Genomic DNA, 27,964 nt, shown 5'->3' on the forward strand with positions numbered 1-27,964 from the left:
GAAATCCCATAACCCTGTCCTGGCCCCATTATATCCATCTGTAAATGCCTCTTGCACTCAGTCTTTAACACCTGGGCCTTCTGGGCAGCCTTCACACATCAAGGGCTCTTTCATTTCTGCTCACTGCCCCAACCCATGCCTGGGGAGAAGAAGTTCCCACAGTGCTATACCAGACGTGCCCTGAGTAATCCTTGATGCTTCATCAGCGGTGGTGAATGCTTCATTGGGGTCACAGTGTGTGTCCCACCAGGGATGCTGTGGGTGCCCTGGCCCTCCTGTTTGCACCTTTGAGATGTCTTGGAAGATGTTTAAGATATCTGGGGAAAAAGAGCAGAGCAAAGGGGGTAAGTGTTCATAAAGGCCAACCAGTTCTTAGACTGAGCCCTTCCTTGCCATGGAGGTAGCTATTGCTGCTGGGTTTATGCAGCGACACCCTGAGGCTCTCCTTATTTCCCATTTGCCCTTTTGTTTTTCATCCTGCTTGACTGAGTTCCAGCCACTAATAAATTCCTTCAAACTTGGAAAAGAGATCAAATATGAACTTAAAAGGAAAGTGCTAGGTTGGCACAAAGCCCTGTCTAGTTCAGTGACTAGTAATGGATGGGTAAAGTCACCTTCTGATTTTCAAGACTTCAAGTCTACTCTGTTCATGCCATTCCCTGCTTCTGATCATTCGCCTTTCTTTGTATCTCCTCTAGGTTTACTCCATGCACGGTGACGTGGCCACCATTACATGCACCCTGTAGTAGACCAAAGTGCAGGTGGTTTTTTTGCTCTGTTCCCTATTACATTCCTAATTATTCTTGAAGGAGGGCTATTATGCCTGAAAGCTTGTCAACTTTTTTCCAGCTGTATCAGCTCATCTAATAGAATATATTATTGTCCTCTGCGGACCTTGCTTCTTTTATATGCTTAGATCATCATACCTACAAAAGCATTAATAATAGTTATTCCTAACATTGCATTTGTCTTTTTAAGCAGCGTGGACCAGTGAGCAGACATATTCACAGACCAAGTCAAGTAATGCTCAGATGTCTTTCTGAGTGCCAATTAACAGCTAACACTCTCCTGTGGGTCTTCACCACATGCATTACATTTCGCTGGCAGAGACTGCTGTTTGCCTGCCAGTCACTGAGAGGTTTGTAAGGCTTCTTTTGCAGTAGTTCACTGTCAACTTTACATTTTACCACTGTATTGGTTTTGTCTGGCAAGGTTTTGGTAGCGGGGGGGGGGGGGGGTTACAGGGGTGGCTTCTGTAAGAAGCTGCTGGAAGCTTCCCCTGTGTTCGAGAGAGAGCGAGCCCATACCAGCCAGCTCTAAGACAGACCCGCCGCCGGCCAAGGCCGAGCCAATCAGCAATAGAGGTAACACCTCTGTGATAACATTTTTAAGAAGGAAAAAAAGTTGGGACAGAGAGAAACAGCCGCCGGAGTGAGGAGTGAGAACATGTAAGAGAAACAACCCTGCGGACACCAAGGTCAGTGAAGAAGGAGGGGAGGAGATGCTCCAGACGCCGGAGCGAAGATTCCCCTGCAGCCCGTGGTGAAGACCCTGGTGAGGCAGGCTGTCCCCCTGCAGTCCAGGGAGGTCCACGGGGGAGCAGATCTCCACCTGCAGCCCGTGGAGGACTGTCGCGGTAGAGACGGACACGACAAGTAATAGATCACGCAAAATGGCTACTTTATTGTTCTAACACACCTTTTTATACCCTTCTTTAGAGTATGTGTTAGTATATGATTGGTTTGGTTAGTAACTAACAATTCATGATTGGTGAGTTCGTCAGGACGGTTCTTCTTATCACTATCTTGTTTTTGTACCGGTCTTCTCGGATCTTTCCAGACTCTTCAAGGATATACTACAAGCTGCTTGAGGTCGCGCTGTTCTCGAACTGTCAGGAATTCCGTAGATTCGTTACATTCCCCGACAATTCCCCCTTTTTGTATTTGTGCTAAAAATATTGTCCTGGCCGCCCCCTGCAGGGCCCTTTGCAGAAGACTGAAAAGACAGGGCAACATTAGGAGCACAGTTATCACAACCAAGATAACTACCCCCACAGTTTTGAGCAGAGATACCAACCATCCAGACAATCCCCAACCCTTGAACATCTTTGTTAGCCAATCTAATTCATCGCTTTCTGTCAGCTTCCTGACTCCCTTCTTTAATTGTTGAATACTACTGAAAATGGATTCTGAATGGTCGGACAGATTCATACAACACATCCCTTCAAACTCATCACAACCGTGTCCTTGTGCTAAAAGCAAAAAATCAATTGCAGCTCTATTTTGCAACGCAGCATGTCTAACACTACCAACATCAGTTAGAAGGTTACTTAAAGCTAAAGAGGTGGCCTTAGATTGCTTACTAAGCCAACATCCTAACTTATTTAAAGTTCTTAAGGCATTTGCAACGCCAACTCCTGGTGCCAATATGGAGACTGTTAAAATCTGGCCTCGATTCCAAAATTCGATGTCATCTTGACAGGAACTGCTAAACTGATGAGCAAACCTTTGGACTCGTCTATGCTTTCGAGTCATGTTCAGAATCGTTAACATATTTGGTGTTAATAACGTGAGGCGTCCGAGGCTACACGGGCCTCCATTCAGTTTAGATGGAATGCCTCCCCAGGCACGATCTCCACAGACTAGAAACACGCCAGGAGGTAGCGCAAGAGGAACAACAGAAGATCGCGAAGCATTAGGTGCAGTATAATTACACCACGCAGTTGCATTGCGATAGAGAATACTAGTTGCATTAACATTTCGACCCTGATGAGCAATATTGCTATAAGAGTAATTAAAGAACACACAAGCATCCATCATTACAGATCCTAATAATTCTAACTCTTGGGGTTCCTGGGTGACTGGCAAAAGATGTGCATACACACGATCCCAGTTTTTTGTACAACTTTTTGGAGAATCACAGAGATTCGGGATCCCCAGTGGGTTCGGCCAGGTGTCCACGGGTAGTCCCACCAAGCATGTAGAGAATGGATTTTCAGGGGTTGCTGTGGCGAGACACAAGGTGTCCTGATGTGTCATGTTTGCTAAAGTGACCCAGACATTTTGTTTAGGTTGTGAGATCACCCATCCTTCACCCTGAGGCAGGTTCCAATACAGGCCGAACACACCGAGCAGGAACCCAGCGAGGACCAGCATCTGTGGAAACACAAGCATAACCCCTTCCCCAGGTTAATAGCTCACATGGTCCACTCCACTGACCAGTAACTAAATCTTTAACATGTACTTCGATACCCTTTTGTAAATTCTGTGTTGAACAGAGAGAAGAGAAATGTTGAAAAAGAGGAGGTAGGGGAGAATTATCGCTACAATGGAGAAAATTAAGAACATAAACTGCTTTATCTAAACATGCCTGTGGTGGTTCCCCAACCATTCCCCCTTTTTGTTTTTGAAGCTGCTGCTTCAGTGTGCCATGTGCACGCTCAACAATTGCTTGTCCTGTGGGGGAGTGGGGAATTCCTGTGACATGAGTAACACCCCAGAGATTAAAAAATGTTTGAACTTTTCGTGAAGCATATGCCGGGCCATTGTCCGTTTTAATTTGGTGAGGTACCCCGAGCATAGCGAAAGCCTTCTGGAAATGCCGAATTACATCTTTTCCTGTTTCTCCATTATGTGCTGTTGCTACCAAAGCATGAGAATAAGTATCAATAGAAACATGAACATATTTTTGTCTGCCAAATTCATTAATATGAGTAACATCAGATTGCCAAATCTGTAAAGCTTGTATACCTCTGGGATTAGTACCAAAATACGCCGGAGTGTGAATTCCCTGACAATCAGGACAAGCAGCTACAATAGAACGAGCTTCAGCATGGGACAGACCAAATTGCCTTCGTAAAGCTCGAAAACCTTGGTGAAAAAATTGATGTGATAATATAGCTTGTTGCTTGATGTTAGGAACAGTAGCCAAAGCCACAGCAGAAGCAAGAGCATCCGCTCTGGCATTACCTTCCGTGTAAAAACCTGGTAAATTGGTATGACTACGGATATGCATGATAAAATAAGGTTTGTTCGTAATTGAATACTTTTCCAAAAGTCTAAAAGCACATCAAATAATAATTGATTGTCTGACATGGTCAAAGCCACTTTGTCTAGTCGAGAAACTAGATTAGCTACATATGCTGAGTCAGTTACAATATTTACAGGAGCAGAAAAAATAGAAAAGGCAACAGCCATTGCACGTAGCTCTACTACTTGTGGGGAACCATTTTGATGTACCACTTTGCTGTTCCAATTGTTGTTCTCGTACCATACTACTGCTGCTGTACCCGTTTTTCCAGAGCCGTCCGTGAAGACGGTAGGACCTTTCACAGGTTCCGGCTGGCTTAAATTTTTCTGACCAAATGGTATATCTCGAGCAAATTGCAGGAGCGGGTGTGACGGTAGATGATACGAGATCTGTCCTTGAAAGCCCGCCATAGCTGCTTGCAGCTCGTAATTGTTCGCCAGACACCATTCAAAGTACCAATTTTGAACAGGTAAAACAATCGTAGCTGGATCACGTCCTGTTAGTTCTACACATCGTTTTCTGGCTTTTATGATTACATCAGCAATAAGTTCAAACAAGCCAGGAGCAGTTTTTCGTGGTCGGAATGACAAAAACATCCATTCTAAAATGTATAACGGATCATCCCACTCAGAATTCCACTGCACCAAGGCACCAAATGGCACAGTTTTGTCAATTAGTACAAAGAACTGCACCAATTGAGACAGATCAATTCGAGAAACAAATCTCTTGTATATACATTGTTCCACCATGTGAATTACATTTAATGCTTCCTTGTTTAATATTCTGGGTTCTGTCGGATCTTTGGAATGTTTTAATAAGTCCAATAGAGGTTGTAACTGTGAATTAGTCAGTCCAAGATAGGGCCTGATCCAATTCAAGGATCCCATTAATTTCTGTACATCATTGAGTGTCTTAACCGCAAGGTTAAGCTTCACAGGTTGGGGCACAACCTGTTTATTTGTAATTGTCATTCCCAAGTATTTCCAGGGTGCTATTACTTGCACTTTTTCAGGGGCAATAACTAACCCATATTGCCGTAGTGAATTCATGGTCAAATTTTTCATGTCATTCAACTGCTCCTTGTTGTCTGATGCTAACAGAATGTCATCCATATAATGATAGCAATAACTAGTAGGGAATTTTTCCCGTACAGGTGACAAAGCTTGTGCAACAAACCATTGACAAATGGTTGGTGAATTTTTCATGCCCTGTGGCAGAACTCTCCATTGATATCTTTTTGCTGTTTCTGCATGATTGATAGAGGGCACAGAGAATGCAAATTTTTCTTTGTCTTGGGCAGCTAATGGAATTGTAAAAAAGCAATCCTTAAGGTCCATGACAATGATTTCCCAATCATGAGCAATCATGGCAGGTGAAGGCATGCCTGGTTGCAGAGCCCCCATCGTGGCCATGACAGCATTGACCTGCCGCAGGTCATGCAACAATCGCCATTTACCTGATTTCTTTTTTATCACAAACACTGGAGTATTCCACGGACGGTTCAATATGTCCGGCAGCCAGTTGTTCCGCTACCAATTCTTGCAGGGCCTTTAATCTTTCAATTGGTAGGGGCCACTGATTCACCCACACAGGGTTATTCGTTAACCAGGTTAGAACAAGCGTGGGTTGTTTAACACCCTGCAACACAGTGGCCCCCGTTAAAAATCCATGGTAATTTTCACCCCCCATTGCAACAAGCAATCCCTCCCCCATAAAGTGAGGGGAGCCGCCGCCACATATGGTTTAAGAACTGCCTGTTGGCCCTCGGGATTGGTAATCAGAACTGGAGTGGCTGCTACCTTTGCAGGCGTGGACCCTCCCAGCCCCAGTACTCCCACACCAGCCTCCTCTGTGGGCCAGGTGGACGGCCACAAATAGTCGGCTATAATAGTCGCATCGGCTCTGGTGTCCAGGAGCCCTGCAAGCCTTACTGTATTTGGCATTTTTCCATGATTCGACACGGTGCACGTCATCTGTGGTCGGGATGATGAGACAGTCTGGGACCAGCAGACCTGAGGGGGTCCTGTAGAGCCGAAGCTTCCATCGCATCGCAGTCGCTGTTCTGCTTTCGAAACAGAGCCCAAAAAGGGAACAAGTTGAGCAATACGAGTACCTTCAGGGATTGTTACTGGTGGATAGGGGGTTGAAATCATTGCGCAAATTTGACCTGTAAAGTCAGCATCAATAACTCCCACATGTACAATTATTCCATTTAACGTGCTACTTGATCTTCCCAATAATAATGCACTCAGTCCTTGTCCGATAGGACCCCTTGCATTAAGAGGGACCTTAACAATGTCTTTCGTGACTAGAGTTACTGTGTCGGCGGTGGATACATCCAGCCCTGCTGAGCCAGCTGTTGCGGCTGACAGCTGTTCACAGAGGGGAGTTGGCTCGTTGTTGGAGGGGGATTTGATGTCATCGCGCGCCCTCCCGCGCTCGTTTTGCGGTTTCCCTGCAGCGGCTGCCCATTAGCATGAAATTTAGAACGACACTGTTTGGCAAAATGCCCTGATTTTCCTCATTTCTTGCAAATAACCTCCGGTGAGTGGCGTACCAGGTGTTTACGTGGGGATGTTTTGTGTGGAGAAGTCTGTACATCGACACGCCCTTCACTGCCACACCCAGAGCACTTTCCAGAATCTTTGATAGCATTGGCTATGGTGGTCACCGTGTGTACCAGTGTCCCAACTTTAGAACATGCAGCTACCATGTCAGGGACAGAAGGATCTCCTGGCAGAGCCTGTATGATCCTTTGACAGTCCTCATTAGCATTATCTTTTGCCAGCTGTTTGCATAACAGTCTTAAGACCTCATCGTCTACCTGTTTTTCCAGGGCGGCAGATATTTTTTCTACAAATTGTAAAAAGGGTTCTGTGGGGCCTTGACGGATAGTGGCATATTTTTGCTTCGGGGCTGCCAAATCCATGGTTCTCTTTATTGCCAGAAGGCCTATATGTTGTGCCTGTTCGAGAGCCAGTGGAGGCCACGTAGCCTGTAGCTGAGGGTTACTATACTGCCCTTCACCAAGCAAGGCTTCCTCTCCCAGGCCTACTCTCGGGTCGTCCCGTGGCAGTTGTGAATTATGCAGCGCCGCCGTGCGTGCCATCTGCCTCCAGGTGGATTGAAATACTTGCAACTGTACGGGCTGAAACAGCACTTGTGCCAGATGCATTAGGTCATATGGACACAGCAGATCTGTGCTAATTATACGAAGAAGTTGCATCACCTCAGGAGAATTAATTCCGTATTTGTGTACTTTATTCTGCAAGTCCTGCACTACTCTCCAGCCCATTGGAGTGTGCTCATCTTGCCAGTTCGTGCCCGCAGCAGCTTTGAAAACAGGCAATGTAACAAGAGGCCCCGCTGCGTTATCTAGAGGCTTTAGAAATGCAGGTGTTAGCGAGCACTGGCTGAGGTGTTCTACTAGATCCCAGTTGTCGGAGTCGGCAGCATATCGTCTAACTCCCTCCCAAAATTGATCAGGGGATCTTGGGACCACAGTTACTGTGGACGGAGGGAGAGTCCATGGCAGGGGTTCTTTTGGTATGGTTTTATCTGCAAGCTGCAGGGATCGCATAGCGTCAATTAGAGATTTTTCTGCCTCAGTTTCATTTTTGCTCTCATTTTCCGTGCAGCCCTCACATTCAGTTTGAGTCCCACCATCCTTTCGGCCCTCACATACGTTATGGCCCTGGTTTTCATTACGGCCTTGGCTTTCGGTACGGCCCTGGCTGTCGGCACGGCCCTGGCTTTCGGCACGGCCTTGGCTTTCTGGCTCAGTGTTAATCGCCACATTTTTCGGTTCGGGGGGGGCTGATGGAGTCACCCCTTCTGCCGCCGCACCAGTAGGTGAGGAGGGCCCCTCATCACCCGGGAAAGTGATTAATGGCATAGGAGGAGGAGGTGAATAAGGGTATGATCTAATTTTGCTCATGAGGGGTTTTCTACCCGCAACTGCTGAAATCGCAGCATCGGCCACAGCTGTTGCTTGAGCCGAAGCTGTTTCCGTGTTACCATTTACTGATTTCTCATCATTCTTTTGCTGATCTTTTGCATCACATTCTGCTTTCCAGTCTTTCAGAGTCTCAGTTAATAAACGCCATATGACAGCCAACTCGCACAGGTCTGTCTGCCCCTTAGAAATCTCCTCAAACATTTTCAAGGCCACAGATTGCCATGCTCCCACACTAAACGCAGTAAGAGTTGTGGCTTGAAAGCCGTGGGTCTTACACCATAATAAAATCCTCTTCAGGTTTTGTTCGGAGGTTTTAACCCGTTTTCTTTTTAACAGGGCTTTCCAGGTAGACAAAGTTGTCTCCTCTTCCTTAGTTAATTGCTGCCCCATTCTAACAGTAGTAGTCCCCGGCGGCTCACCTTATTAGGTGTCTAGGCTCAGGTCCAGACCAGGCAGATTCTACTGCTCTCAGCTTCACCGGGCTCCGTCTCCGCAGCGTTTTTCTCGCCGCCGGTATACTCTCTCGCAGCTCTCGTCACCGCTGGTATACTTCTCTCTAGTGCTGGATTTATCGCCGTTAGATGATCTGTTCGCTCAGGCGCATCGGGGTCACCATTTGTCGCGGTAGAGATGGACACGACAAGTAATAGATCACGCAAAATGGCTACTTTATTGTTCTAACACACCTTTTTATACCCTTCTTTAGAGTATGTGTTAGTATATGATTGGTTTGGTTAGTAACTAACAATTCATGAATGGTGAGTTCGTTAGGACGGTTCTTCTTATCACTATCTTGTTTTTGTACCGGTCTTCTCGGATCTTTCCAGACTCTTCAAGGATATACTACAAGCTGCTCGAGGTCGCGCTGTTCTCGAACTGTCAGGAATTCTGTAGATTCGTTACATTCCCCGACAGAGGACCCCACGCCGGAGCAGGTGGGTTCCCGAAGGAGGCTGTGATCCCGTGGGAACCCCGCGCTGGAGCAGGTTCCTGGCAGGACCTGCGGATCTGTGGAGAGAGGAGCCCACAGAGCAGGTTTTCTGGCAGGACTTGTGACCCCGTGGGGGACCCACGCTGGAGCAGTTTGTGAAGAACTGCAGCCCGAAGGAATGGCCCACGTTGGAGGAGTTCGTGGAGGACTGTCTCCCGTGGGTGGGACCCCACGCTGGAGCAGGGGAAGAGTGTGATCAGCCCTCGCCCTGAGAAGGTGAAGCGGCAGAAAATAACGTGTGATGACCATAAACCCCATCCCTGTCCCCCTGTGCCGCTGGGGGGGCTTGGTGGTGAAATCCAGGAGTGAAGTTGTGCCCGGGAAGAAGGGAGGGGTGGTGGGAAGCTGAGATTTCGTTTTATTTCTCATCACCTTGCTCTGGTTGATTCATAATAAATTGAGTTAATTTTCCCAAATTGAGTCTGTTTTGCCCATGACGGTAATTAGTGAATGATCTCTCCTGTCCTAATCTCGACCCACAAGCTTTTTTGTTATATTTTTCTCTCCCCTGTCCAGCTGAGGATGGGGGAGTGATAGAACGGCTTTGGTGGGCACCTGGTGTTCAGCCAGGGTCAACCCATCACAACCACAGTGAATAATTTAGAATCATCTTAATCAGATAATTTAGACATGTTTATCCCATTTCCCAGGTTCTGTGGCAATAAATGCATGCCACTCTCCATTGTAACACCTGAGCATCTATTCCTTTTCCTTGCTTCCTATTTTCTCTCCAGTTACAGAAGCAGAGAGGTTCCCCGTTATTTCAGGGTTATTTAAGGACCCTTTGCAACATACCTTAAAGGTATGTGTCTATATCTTCCTTAAAGGAAGTGTCTTGAAAAGCCAAGTGAACATCATATGAACTCGTTCGCCTGTTTGCTGACTCCTCAGATCTGTTTGGGAGATGTGACTTCTCTGTGCAAACGGGGTGCTGACTCTTCCCCAACAGAGGATATTCATTCCTGTGTCTCTTAACCCCTTCACTGCAGCATCTCATGGATTTGCCCAGCACAGTACTGAGACTCATTGGTCTGCCAGTCCTCAAACCACCCATCGAGTCTCTGTTTTTGTGCCACAAATGTATTTATTGTGTGCTTTTATGCCTTTAGTAAGTCGAAAAATCCCTCTTTGACCTGCCTTATTTTGACTTGATCTGTCACTTGCCAGAGTTGCTGCTTTCCTCCTTTTCCCTGTTCAGACAGGACTCGCAGCCTGCCTCTCTCTGAGGGTATCTGTTTACTTCCAACTGTTGTGTTCAATCTCCTGCATAGCTACACTAGCACTCTTCTCCTAGAACAGGCTTCCAACAGGTCATATATATATATATATATATATATTTACCTGAACCTTTCATATGAGGTCTTCGAGCAATTCACCTTGTCTGAATTCTAGTTGCTCCTTTTGCTTCAGCCAGGTGCTCCATTTCTGTGTACTTGTTGGTTTTCAATTACTCAGTACTAGGGTGGGTATTTTGAGTTGCTGCTTCTCCTAGAGATCTCTGACTATACCTACATGACAAGTGGCTTTTCTGCAGTTACCTCTTGAACCAGTGCAATTCTTCAGACTAAATCAAGCATTATTTCTCTGCCTCACTTCTAAGCCAGCTGGCATTCTCAAATAGCCCAACCTTGGCTTTGCCCTGATTTCTCCTCTCTGCACGGAGGGGATCCAAGTCCCTTGTTACACTTGTTTTCTGTGCTGGCACCTCTCTGAGCTCCTCTTGAACTCTGAGAGACCCGTCAGGGTCCTGCCAGGTGCCTCATGTCAAAGCCAGCCCCAACACCAGGTCGCGCCTTTCTAAGCCCAGGATAGCAGCTCGGGAGAATGAATGCTGGGGTATATATCGATCTACTTAATGTAGCTACTGGATTTAAGACCGCTCTTTCAAGGAAGCATTACTTTTGCTTACGTGCAAGTGGAGTTCCCTTTGCTGCAGCTGGTGCTCCTTGCCTCTTCGCTGTGCGTAGTGCAGAAAAGCCCGGCTCCCTCTCCTCTGGAACCCCGAGCTGCAGGCTGCAGTCGGGCGCCCCCCCCGGCAATTTTCCTCCCTTTCCCCAGACGAAGCAACCCCCCCCCCCCCCCCCCCCCCACCCACGGCCCAGCCTCTCCTCGTCCTCCCACCCACTGCCGTGCCGGGTCGCAGCCCCCCCGGGGCCGAGCGGCGGGGCTCCGCCCGCGCTCCCACCGCCGCAGCGCGGGAGGCAGCCGGGGATGCCCGGGGGGTCCCCGGGGTGGGGGAGTCCGTCCCGTCCCGTCCCGTCCCGTCCCCCCCGGAGCGCCTCCCCGGGCGGGGCCGGGCGCGCTATAAGGGGCGGCGGCGGCGGGGCCGGGCGCGCTATGGGGAGCGGGTGGTGCGGCGCGGCGGGGCCGGAGCGCGGGGTGCTGCTCTTCCTCCCCCTCCCCGTCCTCCTCCTCCTCCTCCTCCTCCTCGTCCTGCTGCTGCTGGGCTGCTCCCGGCCGCTGGCGCTGCGGCGCGGCCCCGGGCAGGTGGGCTACCTGCCGGCTCCCGGGCTGAGCCGCAGGCAGGCCGCTCGCCGCGCCCGCCGCGCCCGGCGCCCCGGCGCCCTGCCGCCGGCCTTCCCCAACGGCTGGTACCGCCTGCTGGACTCCGCGCAGCTGCCCCGCGGCGCCGTCCGCAGCCTCGCCCTGCTCGGTGAGTGAGCGCCAGCCGCCGCAGCCCCGACGGGCGCGCCCGACCCCCGCCCGGGCAACGGGGGCGGCGAGGCTCGGGATCCCGGCCGGTCGCGCGGGGCTTCCCCGCTGGGGAATCGGGCACCGCCGCCCCGGATACCGCGGGGCAATCGGGCACCCCTGCCCGGGCACGCTGCCGCGGCTGCGGGGCGTCCCCGCCCGGGTGCTTCTGCGGGACACTTAGGCGTGCAGGCCGGCGCCCGTGCTGGGGCACTGGCTCATCCCAGCCGGCATCCCCGCCGGGGCACCGGGGCATCCCTGCACCGACGTCCCCGCCGGGGCACCGGGGCATCCCTACCCGGGTGTTCCTGCTGGGGCGCAGGGACATCCCTGCCCAGCTCCCCCCCCCCGAGGCACTGGTTCATCTTCACACGGGTATCCTCACCAGGGCACCAGTCCGTCCTCACTGAGCATCCTGCTGGGGCACTGGGGCATCCCAGCCAGCACCTGCGGTGGGGCACTTGCAGTGTGCCCACCCGGGCTCCTTGCCAGTGTGCAGGGCATCCCTCCCAGGCCATCCCTGCCTGGGGGCTCTGCTGTGGCACTGGGACAACTCTGCCCCCAGCACGCCTTTCAGAGCACACCAGCCAGCACCCACATAAGGGCACCAAGGGTGTCACAGCCTGGGCTTTTGCACGGGCATCGAGTAGGGCACTGGGGACATCATGGCACAGGCTCAGTGAGAGTGTGTAGGACTCTCCTGTCTGGGCTCCTTGCTGGGAGACTGGAGCATCTCGCTGCCTGGACTCTCCTCCCAGGCATTGCTGCCTGCATGTCCCCATGTCCTGGGGACATTGGAATGGAGCCTTACAGCCACATCCAGAGGGGTGCTCTCCTTGTCCAGGGTCCCTTTGCCTTGAAGATGGTTTTGGACTTGTGCTGGTGCCTTCCTCATCAGAAGGGATGTTTCTGCATTGAAATCCTCAGAGTCAGTGGTGAAAGTGTGGGGTTTTTTCTGTTTTCAAGAGCCATCCTCTTCCTTGAAGTTGTTTGGTTTGGGTGGGTTTTTTTGTATAATGGGACCTATGTAATTCAATATACACATCCTAGAGAGCCTCCACCAGCCTGTCTGTTATGACTCCATTGGTTGTCTGCCTGAAACCTGGTTCCTGGCACCCAGTCCTCGGGGTCTGGCTGAAACATGCAGGTAGAATCACTTCTAGGGGCAGAGTGACAGTAGTGGACCGGTGCCAGGAAGATTATCAGTGAATAAGGCAGTTAAACAACCTGTAGCCTCCAGGTTTGTGGGTATATCTAGTTTATTTTGAGGCCTCTGAGCATAGCCTGGAAATGCAGCCCTGCTCTAGAGGCAGTGAGCCAGAGGAGATGAAAGAACAAAAATCGCTTGGCTCAGTACCTGCAAGTCTCATCATTTGGGAGAAGACATCTTCCAAAACATGGCACTGAGCGTGCAGGAAAGCCTCATTCTCTCCTGAGATTGTGGAAGTGGAGTGAGAGCTGCTCTGATCTGCGGGGCACTGCGCAGCACTGCTGGCTGGGTGCTTGCTTCAGGGAAGGTGCTCAGACCCCCGTGAGGCTCCTGCACAGGAGAGGATCCCAGAGCGGGTCCTCTGAGCTGCTCTCTCCCACACTCTGCATTCCCAGCCGAGCGCCCAGAACTGCATGGTGGCCTTGGGCTTCTTTGTCCCATGTGCTATTCTTGCTACAATTGCTTTTTGTTTTCCATAAAAGAAATAGGCTAATTTAATAGGAAAACATCATTATGTGGCTAATACTGCTTTAATACTCACCTGCAGCAGAGACTTTCAGTATATCTTAGGCCAGGATACTGTCCTCCCATGTGGAGAGACATCAGATTTAATGCACAAGCCAGAGCAAAGATCAGCTTCTCCTCTGGCTCTGCTGGCTCCAGAGTGCAAAGCCTGGAGGCAAAAGCAACACTCACTCAGGAGTCCTGGGTGAGGCGTTTGGGCAGCCCAGCAAGAGTCTGGCCATGGGTACTGCTTCAGATCTTCAAGGCAGAATAGCACCAGGTGGCCTGTATGAAGGAAAGTGGTAGAGGTGGGACCTCCTTGGAGTAAAACTGTCTTAAAATGGTGGTGGGCAAAGCACTAGGCTGCAGGGCTGCTCCTTGGCGCACGTGGCTGGGACTCCCCGGGCTCCAAGTGCTCTGGTCTGACTCATCCAACGCTGCTCCTGTGTTTCCATGCTTCTGCTCCTGGTGAACCTGCAGCACCTCTCACAACAGGCAGAAAACATTTCCCTGCCTTTCCCCTTTCACCCTGAACCTCAGGTCAGGTAGAGAGGCAGGCTAGAGATAGAAGAAAATGCTGATGCTTCAGAATGAATCCCTGTTACCTGGGACAGAGGGAAGGATCTGCACCTCCGTGCCTCCATTCCCCTATGCCTGCTGCCAGCAGATGTGTGGGAGTCTTCCAGAAAGACTGCAGGGACAACAGAGCCACGTGTCCTGGGTAAGGAGGGATCTCCAGGCACTGGAGTACAACTCGTTTCTGCCAGATATCTTAAATAACCCTTCCTAGGCTCGAAGGCTGGGAAAGTTTGCAGGGTTTCCTTTTCTTTGCCCAGACCACAAAACCTCAATCAAGGAAAGTGGTTGTGCGTGGGATAGCTCACACTCTGTCACTTGTCATCAGTGTGGCTGTCTGGAAACATACAGAGAAACCTTGGCTCCCAAAGTTTAGTTTGGCCTTATTTCTCACTAGTTGAGCTTTAAGTTACAGCAACTGCTGTAATGATCAGATTTCACAAGCTGATGAAATCAGAATGTATGTATGCATAACCTGAAGCACAGTATGGAAGAGACGACCTGGCCTTTAACTCAGTAGCCACATCTGCACGAACAGCCCCCAAGTGCTTCTAAGCTCCCAGACCAGCTGTGTCCCCTTCCAACCAGGACATGACTTGAGAGGAGACTGGAGTAGGTCTAGCTTTGCTTTCAGGCCAGATCACTGATGAGCAGCCCCTCTCCCCTGAGCTGCTGGTGGGGATCTGAACACTGGCAGGTCTGCAGTGCTGCAGCACCCTGGGAGCAGCTCTGTGCTGGGCCAGGAAAGCACCTGGCACCAATCCAGTCCCTCCAGGAAGAGCTTTTATTTAGATAATACTGTGGCATGCCATCCAGCCGCGGTTGCCTTGCACAACTGGGTGGAGTACTGCCATGACCAGATCTATGGCTATAGCCCAGGTACTGGCTGTGTCTTCATTTTAATAGTTCCTTGCTCAGCTAACGCGGTGCTACCTGGGTGTTGTCCCAAAAGCTGGGTTCTTTCACCCGGTGTGCAGTAAGCCAATCAACACATCGAGTTGAGATATTTGTCTTTATTGCTATACTGCAGTATAGGATGCCAGGTCTCCAAATACCTGCGCAACTTTAGAAAGAAAGGTTGAGGGTTTTATACAATTTTGTTACAAGGAAACACATACAACAAAAATTGTGATAGGCTACACAAACTTATATAATGAAAAGATCTTTGGAGCATGTCATGCTTTTGTCCAGTTCATTATACTGAGGTGGTTTCACATTTACATACTCATTATGCACAAGTGGGTGTTGATTGTAGTGTTAAAATTAAGCAAGGTAAGGCAAGGAAAGGGTCTTTACTTGATTCTGATCCAGCTTTGACTAATCTGCCATTATCTATTCCTAATGAATATGTTCTCAGTTATACACGCTGCACATATTTTAACTCTACTTAAGTTTACATGATGACCTTGGGGCATGTCGAAGGTAATGCATTTCTTCATACCAATTATTTCAAAATTTGTTAAGTTTTGCTGACTTTGCAAGTTAATTCTGCAAGTTATTGTAACAGTGTGGGTGGGGAAGAAGAGAGTGATCCCAGAACTGATCAGGGACAGATACTAGCAGGGCAAACCTCACATTGTGTCACCGAGCACAAGGAATAAGGCCCAGCAAGGGAGAAAAGCAAGTCTGAGTGCTGGGGCAATACGGCCCCAGCCACTCCAGCACTGACTCTCCATTCCCCATGTGGTGGAGACCAGAGTCAGGGGCTTCCCTTCACTTCATCAGAAAAGTTCCTTTTGCCGAGGAGGTGTCAGTGCTCTGGCTCGCAGCATCCGGCCGTCCCTGTCCGAGGAAGCGATTTGCTGCTGAGCTGTTGTGTGGACGGCTCTTGGAGTTCGAGAGCAAACAGAGGAAGGGCTTCTCCTTCCAGCTACCATAACCAGGGATTCCTGAAAAGTATGAGCCCGTGCACTCTCCTCTACGCATCTCAGGCAAACGGATGGGAATGGAGTTCTCTTTAAATGCAGCTATTGCTCTTCTCTGTGTATCTTTCCCTTAGCAGGGGAAGCATGCTAAATCTTTAAACATTTTTTGTGAACACACCTTTTATCCTGCAGCTGAAACAGGCTCCGAGAGCTCAAAAACCAGGGCTGAGGGTCAGAGCCATGAGGACTTAGAGATGACCAGGAGAAATTACACTCCCCCTGCCTGGAGCAAAACAATGCCCTTCAGCAGGGACGTTTCTGTGCCGCAGCAGCCCCTTGGGCCACCAGGCAGCTGCCTGGCTCTGCAAGGTGCCAGCACGCTGCGTGCAAAACACGGGGTGCGACGGGTCGTCTTGCTGCTCTGGGATGTCTTTTAAACCTTGGCAGCGAGCTGGCGGCCACCACACCCTAAGCATTTGCTACAGCAGCTGCCATCCCAATTTTGCACGGCCCTTTTTGCAGTCAGCAAATGCCTCCTGCCCGCAGCCTGTCTGCGAGGGAGCTGCTGCCTGGCAGGGCTCTCCTGCCTGCGGTCCTGGGCAGCAGCACAGGTCCCGGCTCCGGCAGCTGCCTGGTGCCATCTCGTGGTTAAATAACTTCTCCGGAACAACCCTGTTTCTGTCCTGCCACTGATCTTCCACCAGAAAGGAAAGAAAACCTCCAGTATTAATTTTTAGCAGGTTATTTCTGCATGTCTTTGCACAGGCAGATGCCTGCAACGTTGGGTAAAAGGCCCACTCGTTGCTGCCTGTGCAGAAGAGGCCGAGCAATGTGTGTCTTACCTGACCCCCCTTCATCTGGGGATGTTGTTTTTACACCTTCATAACCTCATATTTCTGCAGGAGAACAGCTCGCCGCATTTCGCACCCAGGATGGCCAAGCCTACGTGGTTGATGCTTACTGTCCTCACCTCGGGGCTAACCTTGCTGCCGGCGGGCGCGTCATGGGCAATTGCATCGAATGCCCGTTTCACGGCTGGCAGTTTCAAGGAGAAGATGGAAAATGCATCAGCATCCCATATGCTGAAAAAGGTGAACATCCCCCAGATCGGCAGAAAGCATCCACAGAAATGGCAGTGCCCTGTGTGTCCTCATTAAAAGCTACTTCATTAAGGAAAAGTGGTCTTCGTAATAACTCACCCTCTATCCTGCTCCCCTAGTTCATGCAGCACTCTAATTTTCCTCCTGGGTTGTCCATGTTGGGGCATAATGTACCAGTGCCCTTTCCTATGTTAGACGGTAACCGGGACTTTAGTTAAATAACAACCCTTCTCAATTTTGATAGTCCTACAACTCCTGCATTCAGCAAGCAGGGTATAAAAGAAGATTTTTAACTCCGAGTCATCCATTGCACCAGCCCACATGGATCCTGAGGAGATATTGGGTTTTAGAAATGATTCTGTAGTCTACAGTGACAGTTTATACCATGTCAGTACTTAAATCTGTCGCACTAGCATGACAGAATAGTCTCTCAATAGCAATTTTTTCTGCTTTTAAGTCTTGAAGGGAACTTTTGGTTGGAATCCAGGAAAGCTTGTTGCATACTTTTTAGATATGGTTTGCATTGACTTATCTTAAATCTTAGTTAAATATCTTAAAGTTCACATGTAACACTTACTTGATCTGGCTGCACTGATTATTTTAAATCACCAATTCTAGATGTGGCTGAAAGCAGCAGACAGACTTACCTTGAATTTTGTTTTGGCTGTGCTTCTTAGTTATTTTCCTGCAAAGTTCAACTTTCTCTGATTGGGATTGATTGGGATAGCAACAAAAACATTGATTAGCAGCAAAAGTCAGTCTTTCTACTAAACAGACTATTTTTCCCAAAGGAGAGAGACATTCCATCTATATCGGATAAGATAAACAATTTCTAGATCTCACCAAACAGCATTTCTTTGTGTGTGTGTTATTTTCAGAAAAAAAGATTAATACTCTATTTTTTTTCCCATATGTACTCAGTCAGGAGCTGCATTCAAATGAAAATTTGGTTCCAAGTAATGAGCAATGGTGTGTTTCTTCACAAAATGAGAATGAATATTCTGGACATACACAAACACTTGTCAAGATGCATTGTTTCATCTGAAATGGCTGTATTCGGAGCCATTGTGATCTGTAGTTATTAAAAGAACAAAACTGCAGACAGCTGCCCTGCTCCCATACAGCCCAAATGGGTCAGGTTAATTTAAACAGGTTTAAAAGCCATCTGTGCTCATGCAGGTCACTTTGGCGGAGAGGGATTTTGGAGAGCTTGGATGGGCAGCTTGTCCAGCACCGGGCTTGCAGGGGACCAACAGCCAAGCAGAGCCACAGAGCCTGACGTGGGGCTGGATGAAGCTGGTGAAGGGTCTAGAGCACAAGTCTTGTGAGGAGCAGCTGAGGCAACTGGGCTTGTTTAGCCTGGAGAAAAGGAGGCTGAGGGGAGACCTTATCGCTCTCTACAACTAGCTGAAAGGAGATTGTAGCGAGGTGGGGGTCAATCTCTTCTCCAATTAACAAGCGATAGGACAAGAGGAAATGGCCTCAAGTTGCACCAGGGGAAGTTTAGATTGGATATGAGGAAATATTCCTTCACTGAAAGGGTTACCAAGCATTGGAACAGGCTGCCCAGGGAAGTGGTTGAGTCACCATCCCTGGAGGTGTTTAAAAGATGTGTAGATGTGCTGCTTAGGGCCATGGTTTAGTGCTGGACTTAGCAGTGTTGGGTGAATGGTTGGACCTGATGATCTTAAAGGCCTTTTCCAACCTAAATGATTCCATGATTTTATGTCTGCATGGGGGGTAGATGAAGATGAAGCCCTCTTTAAAATTTAGAGAGATGCATCCCACCCAAAGCACCAGATTTTTTCAATCAGAAATCACAGTGATGGTCTCCTTCTGCCCCCTCTGATCTTCATTGACTAAAAGAGAAACATAATTTCTCTTATTATTTCACCTCCCACGTGACTGTACAAGGCTGAATAATAAGGAAGCGCTATCCTCTGTGCTTGTTTGCAAATGAGAAAAAAAAAAGTAATAGAGGCAAAAGTCTTCCAATCCAGTAGAAGCTACTCTTTCTGACAGCTGGGTAAATATAAATGCCAAAATTCATTCCACTGGAAAGAGTGCAGATATATTCTTAAAGTAACACATGATACGGCAGTATTGTAACAGAGAGTGACTTGAACTCGAGAGTTGGAGGTGGCTTTTACTCTGTGCACATCTATAACTAAAAGCATCTCCTTTTAGATCATTGAAACTTGAGGAGGGTCCAGTGATGCAGCAGGCATTTACTTATTTCAACAGTTTTAAGATCAGCAAAAGAGGCTGCAGAGCAGCCAGCCATGTTTCTTCCTTAAAAAACTTACGCAAAACACCCAACTGAAATAAAACTGATTTATGCAAACTCTCTTTTGTGAACTTCAGAAGCTGCTGTCCTCCTTCAGCAGCCTGAAAGCTGGAAAAGTGTCACCAGAGAGTCTGTGCCACATGAATATCTCCCATAAAGATGATCTCTGAGCTGTGTAGTTCAGGATGAGGTGACCCTTAGCGCCAGCATCAGCCTTCAAGATGCCGCTTTTAACCGATTCTTTTCTGTCCTCCACAGTGCCAGATTTTGCGAGGGTCCGGACCTGGCCGTCCTGCGAGGTGAATGGGATGCTGCTGGTCTGGTACCACTGTGAAGGGATCAGTCCAACGTGGGCAGTGCCAGAGCAGCGTGAGATCACCACCAAAGAGTGGGTGTTCCGTGGGCAGACGGAGCACTTGGTTGATGCGCACATTCAGGTAGGGAGCCCGCTTCCTCCGTGGGGCACGTTCACACCTGGCTCCTCTCCTGTAGTCCAGTTCAGGGACATCTCCTCCCAGTTAACTCGTTCAGGGATATCTCCTCCCAATTAACCAGGCCCTGCCTGTGCTCAGTGGCATCGCTGCTGCTGGCAGACCTCAGACCTAGAAATACATCCCTGCGTCGTATACCGAGAATATGGCATATGTTCCCCAAACACGGATCATGAGCTTCTCAAGTAGAGAACAGATGTTCTGGGTACTTAAAAGGAATCTGTTAATTTGCTTTGACTTATAACTGATGTAATTTAAAAAAAGATTCTCTAAGAATTGCGGCACTTGGCGTCAGGAGGCTTTTCAACTCATCAATCACTGAAATGGAAACACACAGTTATTTTGCTGTTAATCTTCATAATCACCATCATACGCTGACAAATGTGCCACAGAGAACAAAATGGCTGTTGCCTCAATCGCATCTCAGTGGAAATGAGTCTGGAAAAGGGGAACCGTTTTGTGGCACTAAACAGAAGGGACCACGGCCGTGGTCCTTGGAGGGAGCAGGCGCAGGTGGAGGCTCCTCTGGGAAAGCAATGGGAGGCAGCAGCAGTTTTGAAATTGGGCAATCCCTGGAGGTCCTTGGGAGATTTTTATCTGCTTGCTGCTGAGCAGAACACTTCTGTTTGTAAAAATCAGTGACAAAAATAACCCTTAATCTAGAGTGCACATCTCTCCAAAGGCCTGCCTGCTGACTAAATCATGACTAAGGTGAGCAGGTTAGAAAGGAATGGAGAATTATCAGAAGAAGTTAAGAACGTGCATGAGACATAGGAGATACAGCTCTGGGAGTGTGCAGAGGAGATGTAAGAAGCAGGAGAATTTGGGAGATGGATGGAATAGTAATATTTATTTCACGTCTGCTTTGCAGTGCAAGCCACTGTACACAGGTCTATATGGGGGCCAGTCCATGCTACTTGCCAAGCTGGTGGAAAGCTGGTGTATTTGAGTAATAAAGCCATTAAAATTTCTCAAAAAGTGAAATATTGTGGGCAGGCTGGTGGGGTTTAAAGGTTTAAAAGCACGTGAAAACTAGTCTAGGAGCACAAACATAAAAATGCTTTATTCGTTATGATTACAGGGCCAAAGGAAGGACTGACTTGGAGTTCCAGCTTGTGCAGCTGCAGAATTTAACATGCATAGACTCCTTTGAGCTTAAAATGAACTGTGAATTTTCTAAGCTTCATGTTTAAAGTATTCTTATACACTAGTTCAGAACGGGTCCCAGGTCAGTCTGTGCTGAGGCCCCTTTCTCCATGCACTCAGTTGCCTCTTGCTGTGTCATGTACCTGCGAGCATCTCTGCTGTGCTCGGAGTGACATGCTGGGCTGTACTGCAGCCACGCTGGTGCTATTGCAACATTGCTGTTACGTACAGGCAGCTCACAGCCAAGTCAGCTCTCACCAACGGCAAACTGTTCCCCAATGGCAGGAAATCCCCGAGAACGCGGCTGACATGGCTCACCTGGCATTTCTCCATGGACCAGCTATTCTGGGCGGATCTGATCTGAGATACACAAGGTCCAAGCTGTGGGATTTCATGAAGCACATCTGGAAGGTAAGACCCTACCTCCCCTCTTAGCCCTGAGGAGGCTGAAGTCTTTCAAACCCTTTTTACCTCAAAGCATCAGTCCCACCTCATCCCCTCTGCTGCTTCCCCCCATCTTCAGGTCCAGTCTCTTTTCTGAGTCTCTGAGGGTTTTGGCTGCACTCCCTCATCTGTGCTCATCTGTAGATGTTCTTCACAGCCAGCTCTTGTCACCATCTCACCCTCAGCCTGCACTCCCCACCTCTCAGACTGAGCTAATCCTTCTCCATCCCTCCAGGCGGAGTGGCGGCCAGAGCCAGAGCCCAACGAGCATTGCTCCCAGCTGCTGGTTCAACACACCGTAACCATCTTTGGGAAGCACATCTCCTTGACGGATTTGATGGTTTCAGCCAGGCAGGTATGTCCCGCACTGGTGACCACCAGCACCCTGAGCTGAAGGGCTTTGTCACCCAAAAGGCTAAATGAGTCCTCGCCTATCCTGCCCAGTCTAGCCTTTCCTACAAAGTGCATCAGACACATGGGCCAAAACTACACATTGGCATTGGGGCTGCTCCACAGCTGGGCAGCACAGAGAAAAGGGAGGGTTCCTAAGGGCTGCTGTCCCCACAAAACAGATTAAAAAAAAAAAAAAGCTAGTAGCTGAGCAAACACTGGTGACAATCCCAAGGGACCTTCACACGGCTTTGTCACAGCGCTTTACAATACAGAAGTGTGAACCATTTCAGTCCATGGCAAATATGCCTGGGAAAGGTGCCTACACTCAATATACAGTAAGAAACACTGAGGATGTTGATCTGCGTGATCCAAAGACCTCAGAGGTTTTCAGACAACTTTCTGGAAAGCACAAAGATTTGTCAGTTTACCAACATTTACGCTAAAGAAATAAATTTGTACTAATGTCAAGAGCTCCTTCTGCAATTGAAAGTTTGCTCATTTTCTTATTTTCCTCCTCTCCTGTGTTTTTTGTGGGTTTTTTGTTTTGTTTTGTTTTGTTTTGGAAAAATGTTTATTAACCATACTTCTCTTTCCCCTCTCCACTTCCAATAAATCAGACACAGTGTGTCTTGTAGCCCAAGATCCACCCTGAATGAGATAATAAAGTAGTTGACACAAATTGATAAAGAATTAAAGGAAAATACAAATAATGCCACTAAACATGAATCGATGGGAACTAGATGTTCTCACTTTCATTTTTGCTTGTGGCTTTTGGGACTTTTTTTGACGAAATGTTAAGCTTGCCTTATAGAACCAGTAACTTTGTTCTAGTACATTTTTGAAGGCATTTGACCTATTCCCATATTACAGATTCAGAACAATAGCAAAACAAGTCATGATACAAAACTTTGATAAGGGATAGCTCTTGGTGCAATTAGGGAATTATCACAAAATGGATGTTGATTGTATCTCTGTTCAATTCTTAGATATGTGCTATTTAGCACTGATATCAATGAACAGGAGAAAACAGACATTAAAATAACCTTTCAAAGAGTTTGTACCGAACCAAACATTAAAGGAGTAGTAAATAAAGTAGCCAAACCCCCCAGCAATATCTGCACTGCTTCAAAGAACCACATGTATGAACATGCATCTGCGTGTCTGAATGTATGTCAAAGAGCAGAGAACAAGCACTTCATGTCATGCAAGCTAAAACCTGATTTAAGCTAAAACCTAATGTGACTGTTGTAGCTGCAAAGGAGAAAGCCAGAGCAGGAGTAGGGATGTTGTATTACCTCCATATTGTATTGCATTCACTGCTACTGAGATCCGGAGCCCAGGACTGGTGTCAACAGTCCAGTAAGGCTGTTCATGACCTGAAGGTAATTCAGTGATGAACAACAAGACCAAGTGAAAATTTGGAAGTGTTTCCTAGAAGATTAGATTTTAAACTTTCTGGGACCAGTAGAGCACTGCAAACCCCCATGAATTCCCATAGGCCCACAGCAAAGCCATCCAGCCCTGACACATTTGTGAATGTCCCATGGAAATACAGGCTTTCCCCTGTCCACAGAGCATTAACAGTTGGCAAGCAGTCTGTGACTCTCAGCTCTGAGGTGTAGCTTGACTTTTTGCCTATTATCTGATGAAAAGACAGAGTAAGGGGGGACTTGAGCATGGTCTAGGAGACATCTCAAGCAGGTCTCAAGCTGTGGGAGCTGCTGTACCAGAAGGCTGGTCCATTGCGGACTTTTCCCTGAGGGTGCTCCGTTGCTCTGCAGGTGGGACCAGGGCTGGTTTTCCTGATGTTTGAACATGCTTTCCTGGGCCGTGGGATCATCCTGCAGACGGTGACTCCCCTGGAGCCTCTCCTGCAGAATGTTGTTCACAAAATCTATTACCAGAAGAACATGCCGGCCATAATCCCCAAGTTCATCCTGAGAGCAGAGTGCATACAGGTAAGGCCCCTGAAGAAGAGCAGCCAAAGGTGGTCCCCTGGAGCTTGGCGTCTAGGAGGTGTGAGAAGGAAGAGCAGTTGCCCACATGGGCTCAGATGTATGTGGGAGCAAAGGACTCATGGGCAAGATCCTTTCAGTGGTTGGTATGATCTTTCACTTTTAGTAGCCCAAAGAACTAAACTGGAGGTTTAGTAAAGAGGGTCCCTGCAGTGGGCCATTTGTTGAGGGTGGCAGAGAGGAGCTATCCCTCTCCTGCAGATGGGGAATAGGGGCACAAGGATGAGGCAACCTCTCCCAAGCTGCAAGAAGTCTTTCAGGGAACTAATAACTGCATCTGGATTTCCAGCATCCCAGGCTTTAAGGTCATCCTATCTCCTTTGGTGAGAACTGAGCCAAGAAATCCTCCTGCTGTTAAATTATGAGATTGGGCAACTCCCAACAGAGGTTTTCCAGGTCCTTACCACACAGATTCATGGAAGTGGCGAAAGGTCCCTCTGGAGGTCTCCAATTCGATATCCCAGTTGGGACAAGACTATTGTCAAATTCAGGTCAAGCATTGCCTTGAAGGTCTCCTCCTTTGGAGAACGCCCCCATCTCTCCAGGTCCTTGGGTGGCCCATTCCATTATTGCTCTACCCACAGTGTTAATTTTTAATTTTAATATCCATTTTGAACTTCTCAACCTGTAATCTGTAGTTGTTACTCCTTGTTATAGCAGCTGGCACTACCAACACAAAGTTGACTCCAGCACTCCTGTAACTCCCTTCAAGCGGTCAGAACAGTTCATCTCATTCCCTTCTGTCAGGGGTCAAAGTCTGGAAACTGTTTGGTCTGACCAGAGAGAGTTTCACTGGCGCTACAGCAAAAATTGCCAGAAGATTATTTTCAGATGCCAAAAACCTACCCCAAATCAGACTTGGCTGTACTAGCTTCTATTGTATAAAAGGTGGCTTAATACTGTGCATTCTTACTAATGTGAATGAGCAGCACTCATTTCAGCAGAGACCTCTTCACAGAGGAAAACTCCATAAATCTTACTCTGTGTGTGTGTGTGTGAACAGAGTTTAAGATGCAGATGCTTAATTTATAAAGTCCTGGTTGGCTGGAGCTACCCAAGGAATCAAAATTCTCAGGTGGAGTAGCTCCTACCTACACAAGATCCATTTCTTTTCCAGTACCTCCTATGACAGAGGCAGTCTAAGCTGAAAGCTTCTTATTCAGGGTCTACGATGGGCTAAACGTCTGCTAACTGCAGACAGAGCTGTAGCATACAAGTTACAAATAGCATGAGCAGTCCCATGCCAGCCATTTGGGAGAAATGCTAAAAAAGAAACCTACTGTGCAGGTAGATCACAAAACTCCTTGTTCAGCTTCCCCACCTGAATGAGAGCATCCTTCTCCCCCCCAGTTTGAGCGCGATATAACCATCTGGAATAACAAACAGTATCTGCCCAAGCCGCTGCTGGTCAGAGAGGACTCCAGCATCCAAAAGCACCGGCGCTGGTATGCCCAGTTCTACAGCGAGAAGAGCACGAGGCTCCTGGCACAGAAGGAGGGCCTGGACTGGTGAGGACCTTGCTGCCCGCTGCAAAAGGTGGCCAGAGGCTCTTGGGTGGCTCCTGCCACCCTGGCTGGTGGGCAGCGGTGCTGGGCAGGCATGATCAATATAACAAATATTGGCACTGGCACGGGGAGCAGAGCCTGAGCCCTGGCGATCCTCCCTCTTTTACCTTCTGTGTTTGGGGCATCAAAGCCCAAAGGGTGTAACATGCTTCCTCTTGTACCTGTGCTGCAATGTATGAGCTGAGCGTGAACTTCAGATTTATAGAACTGTCTTTGAAGTGCCCTTGTCTCTCGCTGCTGCTATTGTTTTGAGTATTTATATGAAAAGCTTTTCATGTGGTCTTTTATTGCCTGAAGTGTCTTTTCCCAGCCAGGCCTGCTGTTGCTTCTGCACTATCACCTTGGCTGGGGCAGGCTTCAGCTCTCCAGGGGAGCCTTGGCAGATGCTTCCGTGGCATCAGGGGTGTGATTGCCAAGCCCACAGACATATGCTGTCTTCTTTCTCTCTGGCAGCAGGCAGGGCAGCATGGGTTTTAGCTGCCCACCATGTCCTTACCATACCTGTGGGCTTCCTTGAGCCTACTGAGCTCTTGCATGAGTCAATTCCTTATGAAGCTATTGCACCTAGTTGGGAAGAAGAGGGACTATCCCGGTGACCAAATCATTTAGACTGACAACTACTCTGCAGGCCAGGGATGTGAATAAGATTCTGCTTTGGTAGTCCCTGGATTCCAGCAATACCTTGGGTACATAGTTGGCTGTAAAAATTTGTCTCATGGCAAGACCATAGGTATCACTTACTGTCACTGTGATCAGAAATGAAGCTAACACAAGGAGACCAGGCTGCAAATCTGATGAAAACTGGACTAGATTCTCCTGTGCTTTGTGCCTACATACTCTGTATTAAAGGGCTAAATTCTGCCTTGTTGCATACCCTAGAGAAACCTGTAATCTCCATGGGCAGAGCCTGACATGTATAGTTAGCAGGACTCTGGCAGTTACTGTATGCCAAGAGCCAGCAAGCGCAAATACCCAAATCCAGCTTTCCAAGGAGGCTGGTAGCTGCCATTCTCACGCGCTGTGCACTTGCCTGTGCCTTGTGAATTCTGCACTTTGCTGAGGCTTCTGGTTCCTCCTTCACCATTAACCCAGAGCAGGACTGGGAGCTGTGTCACACGCCATCGCAGTCCTCTACCGGTGCAGAGTCCATCACCCACCCTGGCAGCATCCCAGATAACCGTGCGCAAGCTGGGCCTTCGCCCTTCACATCTGGCTATTCCACTGTCAATATGTCACTATTAAATTTTTTTTTAAAAACTGATCTCATGTTCACCATTTGTTGTTCTTCACTATTTTGTGGGGAGTTTTTGCATGGTAGAAGTGATTCTGCAGCTTGCCCATGCTGTCCTGCTTCAGGAGCCACAGGTAATCTCCAGCAAGGAACTTAAGGAGACAGCAGGAGACTGGACAGGGAGCATTGCCCAACTCAACAGCCTGAGCCTCTCAAGGACCTGAGAGCGCTAGTATGTCTTAGTGGCCCTGACCAGCCTCACCTGGCGCATTCATCCACTCCCTGCCCATGGCCCAGGAGCCCCATTTCAGCTCAGCTCTGGACCTTCAGTCCCTGTCCTGAGCTATGCTGTAGGAAGCCTCCGGCTGTCGCAGACATGCCCATGCCTGGTTGATCTGACCTCTGACCACAGACTGACTTCCCAGCTTGACCTCCACTCTATTTCATGACTGTGGATCTGCCCACCAATTGCTGGGCTGTGTCTGACGCTGGCTATCCTTACCAGACTGCAACCCTGAGCTGCAGATTGACTTCCCAGCTTGACCTCAGACCTGCCTCATGACCACGAGCTTGCCTGATGATCTAGACTCTTGGTTGAGCCTGGCCATGAGCTCTGGTCCTGCCCTGCCCATCCTGCTCCGGGATGGTGGGACCATCCTTGGCTCCCAGCACCCCATTCCTTAGGGAGCAGCTGCCCTCACCATGATGGGTGATGGAAAAGCAGCAAGAAGCAGAAATCGCAACTATAGACAGGACAGAGATGTTACATTACATGATGTGGGTCAAGATGTACTGTTCACGCACACATTCATGGGGGAACATGGCCACCACACACAGACGCAAAAGTACTAAATTGTCTTGCAACACACCTGGGCTGTTGCTCCCCGCTCCTCACTGTGTTCCCACATACAGGATCTCAGGATGAACAAAACTCCAAGGAAGGCAAATTGTTGAAGATCACATTAGAGATGGTGAGTTACATTAGCTTTGCTAGATTCATCAGTCCTTCTGACATTAGAGGAAACTATGGGTTCCCTCCAGCAGAGCCTGAATTCTGAGCTACCATTTCCTTTATTGTGAAGGCTAAAGTCGTGTCCTGTTAAGGCAGAAATTGGAGAATTGGGAAGTAAACCAGCATTAGCTTAAGCCTCTTATGTTTCCATTTGCAATCTTATTTATCCTTTTAAATGTGTCTAGCAAAAAGGACAATTTAGTTCCAGGAAGACACTAGCATGCCAAGGAGCACCGTCCTCCAGTCTTCTATGCCTTTTGGCTGTATATTATCCACTTTACATATTTAGATTTTCAAATAAATCCTAACTCCTCTGGTTAGGATGTGAGGGCACCTCATCTTGTTTACTGAAATCACTTTTACATCAAATCTACTGCAAAACTACAGCCATTCATACTATTATATTCCAGTAATTTTATTTATTACTGTGGCTTATCTTCACACTTGACCACTAGC

The 27,964-nt window shown here is 48.5% G+C and overlaps 1 protein-coding gene across 1 annotated transcript; it reads left to right on the forward strand.

Moving 5' to 3' along the window:
- Positions 1–11,315: 11,315 nt before the first annotated feature.
- LOC126052516 (cholesterol 7-desaturase nvd-like) lies at positions 11,316–25,212 on the forward strand. The gene is made up of 7 exons (XM_049833304.1): positions 11,316–11,631; positions 16,727–16,915; positions 19,470–19,648; positions 21,134–21,259; positions 21,528–21,647; positions 23,467–23,643; positions 25,051–25,212. The coding sequence occupies exons 1-7, from the start codon at positions 11,316–11,318 to the stop codon at positions 25,210–25,212; spliced, it is 1,269 nt and encodes a 422-aa protein (XP_049689261.1).
- The last annotated feature ends 2,752 nt before the right edge of the window (positions 25,213–27,964 follow it).

This window comes from Accipiter gentilis, chromosome 29, assembly GCF_929443795.1.
Source record: "Accipiter gentilis chromosome 29, bAccGen1.1, whole genome shotgun sequence".
In the NCBI taxonomy this organism is placed as follows: Eukaryota; Metazoa; Chordata; class Aves; order Accipitriformes; family Accipitridae; genus Astur; species Astur gentilis.